The 15,228-nt window shown below is 40.5% G+C and overlaps 1 protein-coding gene across 7 annotated transcripts in view; it reads left to right on the top strand.

Moving 5' to 3' along the window:
* IPCEF1 (interaction protein for cytohesin exchange factors 1) overlaps positions 1 to 6,374 on the top strand; it is an 83,992-nt gene extending 77,618 nt beyond the window's left edge. For 4 of the 7 annotated variants that reach the window (XM_032101904.1, XM_032101901.1, XM_032101900.1 and 1 more), the window contains one exon: positions 965 to 6,374. In XM_032101904.1, the coding sequence (XP_031957795.1) occupies positions 965 to 1,165 (201 nt within the window). In that variant the 3' untranslated portion in view covers positions 1,166 to 6,374. The remainder of the gene's footprint in view (positions 1 to 964) is intronic. The other 3 variants (XM_032101905.1, XM_032101906.1, XM_032101903.1) reach the window with 1 other exon arrangement.
* The last annotated feature ends 8,854 nt before the right edge of the window (positions 6,375 to 15,228 follow it).

The raw sequence follows: 15,228 nt of genomic DNA, 5'->3' as shown, positions 1-15,228 counted from the left end.
GCAAAGTGGTTTGTTATGCCACAACATGTGAGGACATCAAAGAACATCAATATGTGAAAGGAGGATGTAATGAAGACAGAGCCAGGCTATTTTCAGAGGTGCACAGAGACAGGACCAGAAGTGATGGGTCAAACTGAAGGTTTCCCCTGGATATCAAGAAACACTTTTTTACTGTGAGGGTGACCAAGCACAGGTTGTCCAGGGAAGGTGTTGAGTATCCTTGCAGATATTCAAAAGTCATCTCCACACAGCCCTAGGCAGTCTGCAGTAGGTGGCTCTGTCTGAGGAAGGGTTTTGGACCAAATTACTGCCAGAGGTCCCTTCCAAGCTCAACCATTCTGTAGTTCTGTGACATACAGAGTCTCAGTGTCCCCGCATCTGTCACTGTTCACATCTTACAAGTGAACCAGGGTGCCTGCAATATATAGTCTGAGCTGCTCTTGCCTAAAAGTAGATACCATATTTATTAGTAGTAGCTGGTGGTAGACGGCAGCCATATGCGCTGTGGCCACTCTATTGCCAGTGCACAAATTATGTCCAAAATAGTGTGCAGTCCAGCTCCCAGAGAAAAGACATTTATAAAGTGGAATAAGTATTTTTTGAGAAAGTTAGAAATGCTGTGAATTACGGATATAAATGCTGTTGTGTCTGGTTTCATGCAAGTACTGTCTTGTTGAGAGACAGCATAACAATGTGTAATTTTCACATGAATCTTCTCTCATGAATTTTTGTTATGAAGCCTATAAAAAAAATCCAGATGAAACCATAACTGCCTTTAACTGGGAAGAATTTTTGCTGCAGACATAACTTTGACGACCTATGCTCTAAAAATGGGAACAAGCTGCAAGGAGGATGGGTAACTGTCCACCTCCTTGTGACATGAGTCTAATGTTCCCAGAGTGTTTTCGTTAGGGAGAATTATCTTGACAGTTTCTGTGGAAATAACCTCTTGTTCTCTTCCTAGTGTAAGGAACATGACTTGGCCACAATTAACCAGCTGCTAGAGGACCCAAAGTTGACAGCAGTGAAGTACAGAGAGTGGAGGAGCACAAATATCATGCTGGTCCAAGATATTTATCAGCAACAGGAGGTCCAGGACATGTCCACAGAGAATTGTGAGGAGCAAGAGATGACTCCACAGCCAATCACTGAAAGTGCTATTTGATCAATGGCACATGGCAAGATTTTTCTCCCTGGGTCTTCACGTACAAGCAATTTAAGCTGCTGTACTGGAGGTTTGTTTTTCGCAAGTGTGCTTCAGAAGGAAAACAACCCACTCTCCAAAGTTTTGAATGCTCTTTCAGAACTTATTTAATGTCAAAAGGGCAAGTTCACCAAGGTAAAAAAGCATGCCTGAACTTGGCCTGCGCATGTAAGTCGACTACTTAACAAAAGAGGCAAAGAAATGTTTTTCAGTTTTTGGAGAAGAAAATTGTAAGTGTCCAGCTCCTGGAGGACACAGAACTATGGAATATGTACTGTATAAATATGAGATCCTTGGGATTGTTTTAACCATGCAACTTACCTTGAAGCTAAACTGATACCGACAGGGTGTAATCTACTCTACTTTTACCCTCTACGGTAACCCGACGTATGCATTTTCATCTCTGCACCCATTTACTTTCACCACTGTACCAGTTTAAACTGAGATAAGTAGAAGAGTAATTATGCATTAATTGATACTATAGACAGCTGCCAGGCACCCACTTTGGGCTCTGCCTGATGTTTAATGAGTTTCAAGTTTATTTATGGTCCAGACCAAGAAGGTACTGTCTTTCTACATGAAGAAGAGGTCTCTCAGTTTTGCTAACATGTAATTTACTCTTCAGTGAGACAAGTTTCAACTTTTTTTACGGACTTGGAAGAATTCCTTGGAAGATTATGTTCTGCTTTCTTATTTTTGACAATTGGGAGTATACAAGGTACAAGCTCATCCCAGAGTCCAGCTTAAGGAAGGTGATCAAGTTCACAAGGCAGAAGCTAAATAACTAAACTCCTAATGTGGACCTGGAAGTGTAAAACAAAGCTGCAAATATTTTTGTAAATATATGTAATTTTATGGCTTATATGAATGTGACTATGTACTGTATAGATGTTTTATTTATATATTTATATATGCTGAATTTCCTAATATAAATAGCCACATGTGGACCAAGGCCACCCAGATGCGAGTGCTTACAGATTGACTTGAAATGCCTCTTTGTTTTGTGTTCCATTATGGATCACAGTAATGGCTCTACAGCTGAGACTGTCCTGAGACATGTGCTGTGACTCTTTCTTCTGCTTTTATAGCTTTGAGTTTTAGGTGAAGAAAATCTGTTCAATTTAGGGTCTAAAAAAAAAGGTTTTCTAGAAAGTTTCAAGATTTCCCTTTGGGAAAACAAAAATAAGAGGTTTGCTGCAGGATCATGATATTTTGGCTTCATTGTCCTCAGTACAAGGTTTTGGGTTTTTGCCTTCCCCTCTTCTGAAGTATAAGGAATTTTTCAGGGTGTTGAATTTTGAAAAGGAAGAATTACCCCACTATCCTCAAATTAATGCCACTACAGCAACTGTGACAATCTGCACTTCTGTTGATATTTCATAAAGATATTTTTTGTCATTGGTTTTCAATACAGTTTATCTTTTAAAGCAAAATACACTATAGAGATGCAGCCATATTCATTTGTCTTTACACATTATGTGTTTTATCATAGCTTGACTGAGAAAAAAGGTAATGGTGTTAGTGGGAACATGTGAAATCTTTTCCACCTGTGTAGTAATTAGTTTGACTGTTGATATTGCATTTTTAATACTCAGCAGCTTTTCTTTTAAAATAGAGACATGGAAATAGATGAAAATGACTAAATGGGGAAGCAGACAGAAAACCCTGGATAGTTACAAAGCTATTCTTTTCAGGAAATCATCATATAAGCAGTGATTTCATCACTAATTCTAATTAGAAGTTAAACAAGCTTAATACCTGATGTAATTTGGTTTAGAGTAATTGCATCTTAAAAAGGGAGCCCATTTTTAGGATACTTTTTTTGTTTGTTTGTATGGATTTTTTTAAAAATAATTCTTCCACCATTCCCATGGAAATGCTGTCAATTAACTTCTGAGAGCACCCTGAAAATTAGGAGTGTAGGGATTAATCTACTTGGTCCATTTCATTTTTAACTACCTGGTGCTAAGTAATTGATAAGTACTGGAGGTCAAATTATATGTACATTTTCTATCACACATGTGAGTTTCTCACGAAACAAAGCATGTAAACACCATTTTTCTTCAAAAGCATCTTCACTTAAATGTTGAAAAGAAGCACATGCTTAAGTGGCCTGTTCAGCTGGGCCAGACAAGTCAGTGCCTTGCAGTTCTGAGCAAAGTCCTAGTCAACTCCTTTTGCTGAAGTAGATTTGCAGTATACAAAGAAAAGCGCTATGTGGCCTGTACGTGCTGTGTTGGCTCTTTTCACACTGTACTTGTACAAGCACATACACAACAGCCTTCCCAAATAGAGAGACAAACAAATGCCCTTGGACTGCCCAAGCTCTTCTATTGGTTCTGATGGATTACATAGCCTAAAATTGCTTTTAAATTACTCTCTTTCAGATGGTCAGTAGATAATTACTCTTGAACTATTGAGGCTTTGGCGACCTGCTGAGAATGGGCTCTATCACCTCTTAGAAAAGAACATAAAATTCTTGAATGGGGTTACTTTAATCCAGTTATAATTTTAACAAATTTCTGTGTTCAGGAAAACAAATGTATGGGTTTTATGCAAGTACTGTGCAGGAAGTCTAACTCCACTCTCTTCAGCTACTATATAGACTCAAAAAAATGAAAAGTGTGAAAAATGCAAAGTGAAAATTGCAGTAAAACCGGATTAATTTTCTGGCATTACTAATTACTGTGACAGTTTTTGCCTGGGTTTATCACAAGGGGTTGCCCAGCAGCGTGAAAGCCATAATCAGAGACAGAATTATGCACAAGCTGACAGCTACAGCGGGGAGCCACCTCAACAGGAGAAATTTGGACAAGTTCTTGCTCTGCGCAGTGATGCTTGGAGTAATTGGTGTTTCTTGGTCTGGATTTGGAAGACCTGCGCTATTGACTCATAGCATAGGGAGCTGTGCATCCCTAGTGTGTGAATGTCAAGAAGCCTTCAACCCTCTGCCTCAAGGGACTTGCTTTGTGTACTTTTTCAGGAGAAAGTATGTGTGCATGGATATGTGCACGTGCACAATTTTTCCTCTGTCAGTAAAGCCAGCTGGTGCAGTAAATGCAACAATGGAGATTTTAACAATATCTAGTAACAATATCTAATTTCAACTCTTTCTGCAGCTTTTCTGGAATTTGAATCTCTCTGTTCTGGTGGTGTACATCTCATGAGATACCAGAATGAGGTGGGATCACATTTCCTTTCCTATAATGGAAGAGATTTCATCTGGGGATTGTGAATAATTTTTACGTCTAGCTCTGATGATTCAATAAATACTAGGGTTTCACCTTGTCATGGTTTTAAGTCCAGCTGGAGATGAAGCACCATGCAGTTGCTTGCTCAGCCCCCCTCTCTTTTCCCTCCCCATCCCGGTGTAATGGGGAGGAGAACTGGAGGAGAACTTGTATGCTGAGACAAAACCAGTTTTATAATTTAAAATAAAGTAAAACACAATAATAATGGTAAACAATAATAATGATAATAAAAAGGAAAGAAACCCGAACAAGTGATGCACAATGCAATTGCTCACCACCCACTGACCTGCCAGATCCCTCTTCCCAAACCCAGATCAGGCCCCCCTTCCAGGTAACCCACCTGGTTTATATACTGGGCATGCTGCTCTGTGGTGTGCAACATCCCTTTGGTCAGTTTGGGTCACCTGTCCCAGCTATGCTCCCTCTAGTTTGTATTTTGTGTACTTCCTCACTGGCAGAGCACAAGACAAGGGAAAAAGTCCTTGACTTAGTATAAACACAACTTAGCAAACAACCAAAATATCAGCGTGTTACCAATACCACTCTCATTTGGAATCCAAAACACAGCATTGTACAGCTACTGAAGAAGAAATTAACTGTACCCTAATTGAAACCAGGAATAAACAGGAATAAATAACATGCTACTTCTCTTTTTTTTGCAAATAATTTTAATTTTGGAGGAAACCTTCATATTGAGAGAAAAGGCTGGTTTGGGACAGCCAAAGAGGGAGGGGAAGAAAAAATGTGATGGTATTTGATTTAAAACTGTGTGGAAATTCAGAATTTAAAATTATTTCTAACTTGGAAAAATTATGGGGTGTTACATCTATTGTGTGAGCCTGTAAGCTTACATGTCTATTGCAGATTTAGTATAAAAACCTGTAGTTTTAAACTTTTCAGGTAGCAAAGGAGCCCATGTAACCATGCATCTATGAGAGGAACTCCATGTGTTGTGGCTGGGGTTTGGGCTTTGGGCTTTTTTTGCTGTTTTGCTTGTTTAGTCATACAAAAGTAACCAATTGTAATGATGGTCCGGGCTTACTTCATTTATATGAGACATGTCTTTCTGTCTAACAGGAAGCCAAAGTGGTTTTCTTATAGTAGTAGAGCCAAAGTGGAATTTCCTGTTTTGTGTGGGGCATTTCAAAGCAGCAGACATTTTAAGATGTCAGTGAGCATTTCCTTGATGCTTGAAGATTTATCCCATTTTGGTTTGCTTCACGCTGCAACATTCTTGCATTTTTTAAAAACTGCCTTCATTATGAACTGAAACAAAATTTGAGGTGAAAAAAGGAAAACAGAACAGAAAAAGCTCTGAGCTAAGATCGTGCTGACATCCACATCTCTGCGTAGGGTAATGGGAGCTAAGTTTGCCAAAAGCTAAGAATTTCAACACTCAGAAAAGATTGTAAAGTGTTGAAAAGAATACTACATTCCTTGAAATTCACTGTGGGAGAAGTTCCAAGACCTGTCTGCTCTGGAAAAATGAATATTTTCCTAATTTGTTTCCTCCTGATCAAAATCCAGAGGGAGTGGTTTATAAGCTGGCAGCAAGCTAAAGATGAAATATGCATGTAATTCATTGATAGCTCAACAGCGTTGATGTATGATCTGGAAATGATGGACTTTAGATGACTCAGCCTGTAACACACAAAATCTATTTCTTTGGGAAAGCACTGTAGCTACCAGTGTCTGTAGCTTATGCACCCCATCTGGTCCACATGAGGTCCATTTTGAGGATGTAGGTGAATGGCCTTTCTATAGGGAAAATATCTTGTGTCATCATACCATAGCTTAGGAACCACTCCCTGTATCCTAGATACCTTAGGACCTGCCCAAATTATTCTGACTCTTGAAGTTGCTTATGGCAGTTTTATCTTCTCCCAGCTAAAAAAAAAAAAAAAAAAAATAGGATATGAAAACACATCTCCCACTCCCACATGAAAAAAAAAAACTAGCACTAGTCTAGCAAAGATTCATGTAAGTCACCTTATTTATGAGCATTTAGCAAAATAACTCACCTGGTGAAAAGCCATTTGTGCACGCAAATGGCAGTGCTCTTGTGCAAAGCTTTCAGTGCAGGGGACTGGCCCAAGGGAAGAATGGGTGTGTTTGAACTGCACTCTATGTAGAGAGGGAAAGTCATGCACAGAGGAATATTTGCAAGGACATCTATCAGGCAGGGGCAGGGCCTGCAGCACCATGAAAGCACATGGAACCCAAATTTGGTATTTTACCTGCTGAGCCTTTTTTTTTCTTCACTGGTTTAAAACTCACAGCATAATGTTGGCACTCAGCGCTGCCTTTTTACTGCTTGTTGCCCACACGTGTGAATCGATTTTCATGGAATGATGCACACATCTTGCAGAATGAGAGCCTTATGTTTGCACTTGTCAATTAAACACTGAAATGAGAGAATATTTTGCTCAGCCTTTTTTTTTTAATTTTCACTCTTGATTTTTCAGTTTACTGCAATAAATTAAAATAAATTTTTGCTGGTTCTTTGAACAAGCAATTTCCCTGTGGGACTAATATTATTATTAAGTTGTATAATCTGGAACCAGGAAGAGTCAATGAATGGTTTGACTGAGGAATACCCTCTACTAGTTTGCAATGTAATATTTGAAACTGCTGTTAAATTAGTTAACTCTAATTGGTGGTTGTAGGCATGCTTTAGGAAGATTGGTCTCTTCGGACAGGTATGAGATGTTACTGGATTTTTTTTGGCTCACAGAGCAGCCTGTTTGCATTAAAAGAAGATTGGGATTTTTGTCAAAAGGATTTCAGTTTAGCTGGATAAGCCAGACAGGTCGCAGTATGGTGAAGGTGTGTTTCCTAGGAAATGAGCTTGTCCTAAGGGCTCAAATGAAGGAATAATATCCCTGTCTCTGTCCCCTCTGTTCTCCCAACCTTCTACATGCTGCCACTGCTTGCTTTGGGCTAGTCAGCTCATCATTTGGCACCTCTGTCAGCTCAGCCATGTCAGGCAGCAGGGAACAAGCACACCAAGCTGGATACTCATCTACAGCGATGATAACTCAAATTGCCTCATGGAGAGGTTCAGTGCCTGACAGAGTCCTCAGAAGGGCAGCAGCTGGATTCTGTAGGCAGAACCAGAAGGAAGAAGAGCTGCGTAAGTGGGAGGGAAGAGGGGGACATTTTCCTCTCAGAAGCAGAGCATTAGCTTGGCTCAGCTTCCCACAGAGTTATACCTTTGCTTCTACCAAGCAATGATTTCTCTTTTTCCCACCTGCTAGACAGGGAGTTGTGAAGACAACCCGAGGGAACAGTTTTCATGTGATCTCAGCCTGTGCTCTTGCTTTCAATGACTAATGCATGGCCAAACATTTGGTTTCTGGGCCTGAAAGCCAAATTCTACAAAAGAGCATCCAATGACATCTTTCCGTAGGATCCTTCCTGGTATGCTTGCTGCGGGAATGCTGACAGGAAAGGCAGTGGGGCACCATCTGCCTACCCTTATGCCTGCTGTAACACCACACCTCACTGGCTCGGGCTGCCTCTCGTTTGGCTCTTGCTTTTGCTTTACACCCTCTTGTGGTGGTACAAAACACAAGCTGTTCCAAAGTTTTATAAAGGTATCATTGAGTTACTCATTATGATTTGAACATTTGTCTTTTGTCTGCTTAAGAAAACCCGCTGGGCTTTATTGGGCTTGCTTCCTGTGAGCTTGGGCATTCCCTGTGAGCTTGGGATGAGCATGATCACTGGCAACAGAAGAGGGCAAATGCTCCATCCCTGGCATCTGACCCTATTTCATTACTGCTTGTTTTGGAATGGCTCAGTCGTCATTCTTCTTATTATTGTGGCTTTTTATTATTGCTGGAAGAAAGTGCCTACTGTCAGTGAGGAAGTTCCTGTATTATCTTCTTGTTCTCAAGAGATATCCTCGTTGTCACTAGGGGATGTTTCATACTGTCTAACAGAAGCCTTGGCAGTACATGGGATACAGAGTACAGTGACAAACTGCTGTTATTTTGATGGGGAAACGTGCATCTTTCCCCTTTCCACTTCTTGGCAAGTAGTGTCAGTCTTGGGCCGACAAACAAGTTCTTGTACAGCTGGTGGGAAAACACAGCTTCTGCAAACGGGTCTCGGCGTGTTCCTGATGAAGAAAACTTATCCCTCAGCACAGCCTGCTGGCTGCTGGCAGCACGACAAGCAAGGGGGAAAATGACAGATTTGTATGTGAGAGGGGAAACAAAAATAAGAGGTTTTGCTGCAGGATCCTGTTTTTTTTTTGCTTCATTGTCCTCAGTAAAAGGTTTTGCGTTTTTTCCTTCCCCTCTTCTGCATGTGTACAACTGTGTAATGGTCTCAGTCCACATTTGAGGAAGTTTTGCAGAGAGGTGACAGCATTTACTGCAGGTGTGAACATGGAGGTGCTTCTGGGACACCAACCCTCTGCAGACGTGAAACAGAAGCAGTAAAATGAAACCGAGGTCAGTCTGGGGATAAAGATGCTCTATGAGGAAGAGTGAGTGAACACCTGAGTGGCAAAGGCAGACACAAAGAAAGGAGAGCTGGTAAATCTGGGGGTGTGGAAAAGGGGTAATTTTGCCTGTGGAAAAATGGGTGGCAAGAGATCAGCGGAACACCACAACTGGCCATACAACTAATGTCTCAGAGGGGAGGATTTTTAGTAGCTGGCTATTTAGCATCCACATATCTCATCCAGCAATTTGTCAAAGCTGTTTTGCAGAGCACCCTGAGGGTTCAGATGTCAGAGATTGTTTTATGGAAAATGCAGTTAAGGTCCATAGTGTGTTTCTGTCCCTTGTGAAATGTTCTGCACATGCCTGATGAAACCCCACAGCCACTATCATGTTGTGTCACAGGAAAATAGCTGAAAAGTCAGAAGCATTTCCAATGTCCTCAACCCCTGCAATGGCAGCCATGTCCTGGTAATGGACGGGCCTGCCTGTGCTCTTGCAGCCCCGTTGCTGAACTAGGATGTTTGTTTCTAAGGTGCATTTTCCTAAATCTTATTTTTTCACAGACAGTAAATTCAGTTCACCTTGGCTAGCATTGCTGCTGTTACAGCAGCAATGAAGATGACTCTGATAGTAGTATCATTGGCTGTGAAATTTGGAAATTTTGCTCTACAAATGTCAGGAGGAGCTCCAAATAAGATTTCATACTCTTGCAAAACACACATATCACCTTCCCAGATAGATGTGATATTTCATCATGAGCATAATTTGTTTTCTGTGAAGCAATTTATTCTGTTCATCTTGCTGATGACAAATTGAGGCAATTCAGGTGGCTGTGTTGTTGCTGAAATGGGTTTTCTAACACAAGAAAAAGAATGACTTATGGTGCTGATACTATTTGGAAGAAGCAGATGAGAATCTCAGGACTGAGGCAGCAAACAAAGCTCAGCACTTTGGAGACAATGACACAAATGATATCTTGAAAAGAGGATATGGAAATTTAGCTCATTAGAGAGAGAAAAGAAGCCTATCCCATAAGGAATCAGAGAAATGATGAAGGCAGAGTTTGTGTGACAGCACTGTTCATACAAAAATCAGTGTGTGAAGTAACCCCTGAGAATAAAGTTCAGATGCAGGAAGGTATTGACTGGTTGAGGAGCACAGCTGCTCTGGAGGATTGTAGGGTGACCTGGTTGGGCTATAGCCCCGGCAGGACTGGACAGCTCATCAGCTGACATCTGGAACTAGCTTAATGACACAAGCTTGGCAAGAGGATCCCATGGAAAGAGAAACACAGGATGCAAAACTACCTTAGTTCCTAAGTTCCATTTGTTTCATAGACACCACCTGGCAAGGTAAGCAGAGCATCCAGACATAGTAAAACCTGTCTTGGTGTCAAGACAGGATGGGAAGGTGACATGAGGGAAACCACAGTAGGTTCAGTTCCCAATGACATGTTTGTATGTAGTAGGCAGCTGCAATAGGTCAGCACCCTGGGCCTGAAACATGATGGCACTTTTGGCAATGTTCACAATTCAGTTTCTCCAGCCTTCAGTCTTCCAACAATTTTGCTGCTTTGGAAGATATGAAATCCCAACACATGGGTTTACACCTTCCCTGACATACTATTTACATCCTGGGTAGGAAACGTTGATAAATTCTGTTTATAGCTTAAGGGAAGCTACAGAGACATGCACAGCTGCCTAGCAAGACATGGCTATCTCTGGATGCCATCTGCAGCCTCCCAAAGTTTCACAGTAAAATGACTTTGGATGAGGATCTTTGCAACCATTTCATACTCCTACTTGTCTGTCAAAATTTACAGTAAAGATCAGAACAATAACTATACACAAACCTGTATTCAGTTCTTAATGTAGCATCAAATTAATTCCACTGCACCAAATTAACCCTTGGCATTAGCTGAAGAGAGAGATATGTGTTTTCCTTTGATTCAGTGAAAGTTTTGGAATAATTTGTAGCTGCAGTATCAGGCTAAATTCCTAAGTGCTACATTAGTGAGAAATATAAAAGTAGTGTAGATCAAGATGAAAGAGAGACATTTATTGTGTATTGCTCCAATTAATAATTTATAATCCAGTAGGCTTTTCTGGAATACACATAAATTTGCACATACCCACAGATTCACAGATTAAGGTGCAACAAAACACCTTGAGCTTGAAGAAAGCCTGTAAACTATTGAACACTCACTGTATTTTTTTCTTCATAACACTTTTTATATAACATTTTATTTCACTGTTCTTTTCATCATAAACTTAAAAAAAAAGTAATGCTTCTTTTAACACTCTCATTGATATCTCTGATAAAAGCCCAGCAGCAGCCATCAAATACATTATTAGAAACTATGCATTCAAAAGGAAGAATGATTTCTACAAAAGAATAGGACAAGAAAGAGCGTTGCTGCCGTGTTGGAGAAGAGGCAGCAGTAGTTCCACTGAACTTACACCAGACAGAAGGTAAAACAGCAACAGTGGGGGAGCGGAAAGGGGAAACCTTATTAGGACAGCCTGTGGAGATAATCACCTATGTGACATTTAAAATTTGCCCTAAGTTGTACTCCATTATAGGTAAAACTGCATAATAAATTTACTTATACTGTTTACTTTCTTCTTCTCACTCACTTCTAGACTGTATTTTATTACTGACTTACGTTAGTTTAGGAGATTTGCTGAAGTTTTGCCATTGTTACCTAAAATCTACTGCAACTAGGGACCTGTATTAAGCCAAAACACTGTGAGGATTTCTTTAGATGGTGTTTTGCTCATCCCTCACAGGCAAAACCACCAATCCAGAGATTTGAAAGCCAAGCCCAAATGCTACAACCTTCTGTTCAGACTTTCTACAGAAGCACTCTGCTAGTCTTTTACCAAGTCCAAGTGGTCCCAACACATGATGTTTTGCTTTAAGAAAAGTGGAAAGGGAGGGTATTCTTGACTCAGTAAGTTGAAGTCCCATTATACTTTCACAATACTTCTGTCTAAAACATCTCTAGTACATGTATTTTCACAGGGGAGCCACCTGAATTGGCCACTGCTTCACTTCCTACCAATTGCAATCCTTTCCTGACTGTTTAAAGACCCCTTGCTATTAAAGGGACTAAAACTTCCAACTGGTGAAGGGTCTGGAGCACAGGTCTTAGGAGGAGTGGCTGAGGGAGCTTGTGGGTATTTAGCCTGGAGAAAAGGAAGCTTATGGGAGACTTTATTGCTCTCTGTGACTGCCTGAAAGGAACTTGTAAGCAGGTGGGGGTCTCCTCTCCCAGGTAACAAGAGATGGGAAGAGAGGAAATGTCCTCAAGTTGCTCCAGAAGTTTAGATTGGATATTAGGAAAACATTCTTCATGGAAAGGCTTGTCAAGCATGGGAATAGGCTGCCCAGGGAAGTGGTTCTGATCCCTGGAGTTATTTAAAAGATGTATAGATATGGCCCTTGGTGAAGTGGTTTAGTGGTGGGCTTGGGAGTGCTGAGTTAATGGTTGGGTTTGATGACCTTAGAGGTCTTTCCAACTCAAGTGATTCTATGATTCTGTGATTCTACTTCAGCTCAACCAATAGACAGAAGTACAGGTAGTGTGTACAGTTACAAGTTCATTACCAGTGTAATTCCACTGGTACTTCTACTTTCATACAATGAACATGGGGTTTCTCTGCCCCATCTAGTGCATGGTTTTCTTGGGAGAGAACAAAAGCTTTGTTACAATTATCTCATATTCAACTTCCAAATTACAGAGATGATGATGGCAGTATAAAAGGAACATAAATGCACTATTAAAAGCTTTTAAAAAATTAGTCTTCTGTTGCTCCATAATGAACTGCATTAAGCCAGAGACCATCAGCACAGGGGGAGGTTATAGTTATTAGCAACACCAATGGGAGGCCTCCTGTTCAGAGTTCAACTGGTGATATTTATCTTCTCCATTGCCAAGAATTAATGTCAATACATGACATTTTGATCCATCATAATTGGATACTTTGATGTGGTCTGATCCTCTCTTGAAAATAAGTCTCATAAACATTGTATAATAGCTTTTGTGTTAGTCAGTGTTATGATGCTACCATTCTCTGTTTTTATCTAATAGCATTACGATACATGGAAGCAATCTTGATTTGTAAATCTTTCAGAGTAAGAAATTTTGTCTGCCTTCATCATCAGACCCCTTATCACATTTGGATCTACCAGGCTGTATTTATCCCTCTGACTCAATGTACAGGATTCTGGGAAGAATGAGTTCTTCTGATGCTGCCTACTGACAGCTTTACTAGAGAAAAATAAAATAGATATTTACAGAAAGAGAGTGTGACAGTAAACTGATGTGCAGAAACAACGTGATGCATCATTTACATGTGAAGAGTCTATGCCTGGAGCTTGCCTGCTCCCTGTTCTTTTGTCTTCTGTTCTCTGGAACATTAGATACAAGAAAATATCCCAATGAAGGAATACAAAAAAAGCAATTAAATTTGAACAGCCTGTATCATCTCTGCACTATTGCGTAAACCAAGAAAACATTTAATATAAGAGGTTGAATATGTACATTTGCAGCATTGGTAAGCAGTGAGAGAGAATTCCGATTATCCTGAACTAAACTGCACCTTATTCACAAATATATTGCCTCCTTGAAAAATTGAAAAGAAAATAACTAGTTGTTAGAAATCTGTGGTGGAAAAAAGTTTTATGCCTGCTTTGCTTTCTCCTAATTCTTATCCCACAGAAAGAAAATAAGTAAGTAATGGATATTTTGAACTAAACAACCACAATCCTACACATTGAAGAAAATGTTTGCTACAAAGCAAAAACTGAAAGAACATCTTTCCGTTTATTTGTACGAAAAGGCTTTCAAGAGAACATGATCTTAAAAAATTAGTTCTGAGAAAATAAAGTAACTCAGAAGTAGGTCACTGAAAAAAAATTATTGAATTTGGAAAATCAGAGCTAAACTGTTTTTTGTAAATTTGGCAAAATACTGACCTTATGTAGAAAACTGCTTTGGTCAAAAAGACCCCAACACACCAGAACCAGTGAAAAATAGGTAGCAAGGACAGGGACACCCCCCAGAGGACCATGTTTTCAGGCAACCCACACTGGGGCAGGGACCCACTGGAGGACACCAAAGTAGTACTTTCACTGCTGCAGTTGGTATATTGTTGTTTTCTAGAATTTTTCCCGATTACCTGAATCCTTATGAAAACTTTGTGTTAATTAGCAAGAATTAGTTGAGACTGTTTTGCCCATGACACAATCACTATAAAGGCCCTATTTTTTTATTAATTTGGAGATACGGAAGGGCATGATGTAGATTTCTAAGGTTTCTTCCCATTATTCAAAATGAGAGTAAGATACCTGTAGCATAGGTAAGCCTACTCATGCTGCCTTTACTTTAATAACAATAAAACCAAAAAGACAAAGAGTTCAGCTGTTGATGTCTCACCTCCCTTTGTTAGCTGAGTGAACAGGCACAAGCCAGCTCAAAGCCAGCTCAACTGCGTATTTCTTCTGCTAAAGCATCTGCAGGTACACTCAGCTGCATTCCAGCTCCAAGAGAGACAAACTCACACAGACTTGGGTTCATGGAGTCTGTCTCTGCAGTGGAAAATGTCAATTCCAGGATCGAGCACCTCTTGTCAAGGGGACACTTAAGTAGGAAATCTCTTCAATTTTCCTCTTCCCTTACATAGAGGCTCCTGAAAGTAAACAGGGAATTGGCTGATGTAGTTGCCAGGATATTCTCCATCATATTTGAAAAGTCATGGCAGTCAGGTGTAGTCCCAGGTGACTGGAAAAAGGGAAACCTTGTACCTGTCTTTAAAATGGGTAGAAAGGAGGCTCCTGAGAATTACAACCACATCAGCTTCGCCTCTGTGTCTGGGAACATCACGGAACTCCTAGAAGCTATGTCAAGGCACATGGAGGACAGGGAGGTGATTTGGGACAGCCTGTATGGCTTCAACAAGGGCAAATCCTGCCTGACCAACCTTTTGGCCTTCTACGATAGAGTGACTACATTGCTGGGTGAGAGAAGGGCCTTGGATGTCATCTATCGTGACATAGGTAAGGCCTCTGACATGGTCTCCCACAATATCCTTCTCTGTCAGTTGGGCACATATGGGTTTGATGGGTGGACGGTTCAGTAGATGAGAAACTGGTTGGACAGTCACATCCAAAGAGCAGTGGTCTAAGGCTCAATATCCAGATGGACATTGGTGACAAATGGTGTCCCTCAGGGGTCTGTATTGGGATCAGTGCTATTTAATGTTTTCATCACAAATGTGGACAGTGGGGTTGAGGGCAAATACACAAGAAACACAGA

The sequence above is a fragment of the Corvus moneduloides genome, chromosome 3 (genome assembly GCF_009650955.1).
Source record: "Corvus moneduloides isolate bCorMon1 chromosome 3, bCorMon1.pri, whole genome shotgun sequence".
In the NCBI taxonomy this organism is placed as follows: domain Eukaryota; kingdom Metazoa; phylum Chordata; class Aves; order Passeriformes; family Corvidae; genus Corvus; species Corvus moneduloides.
Note: the sequence above shows the minus strand (reverse complement) of the source record. Positions and strands in the feature narration are given on the sequence as shown.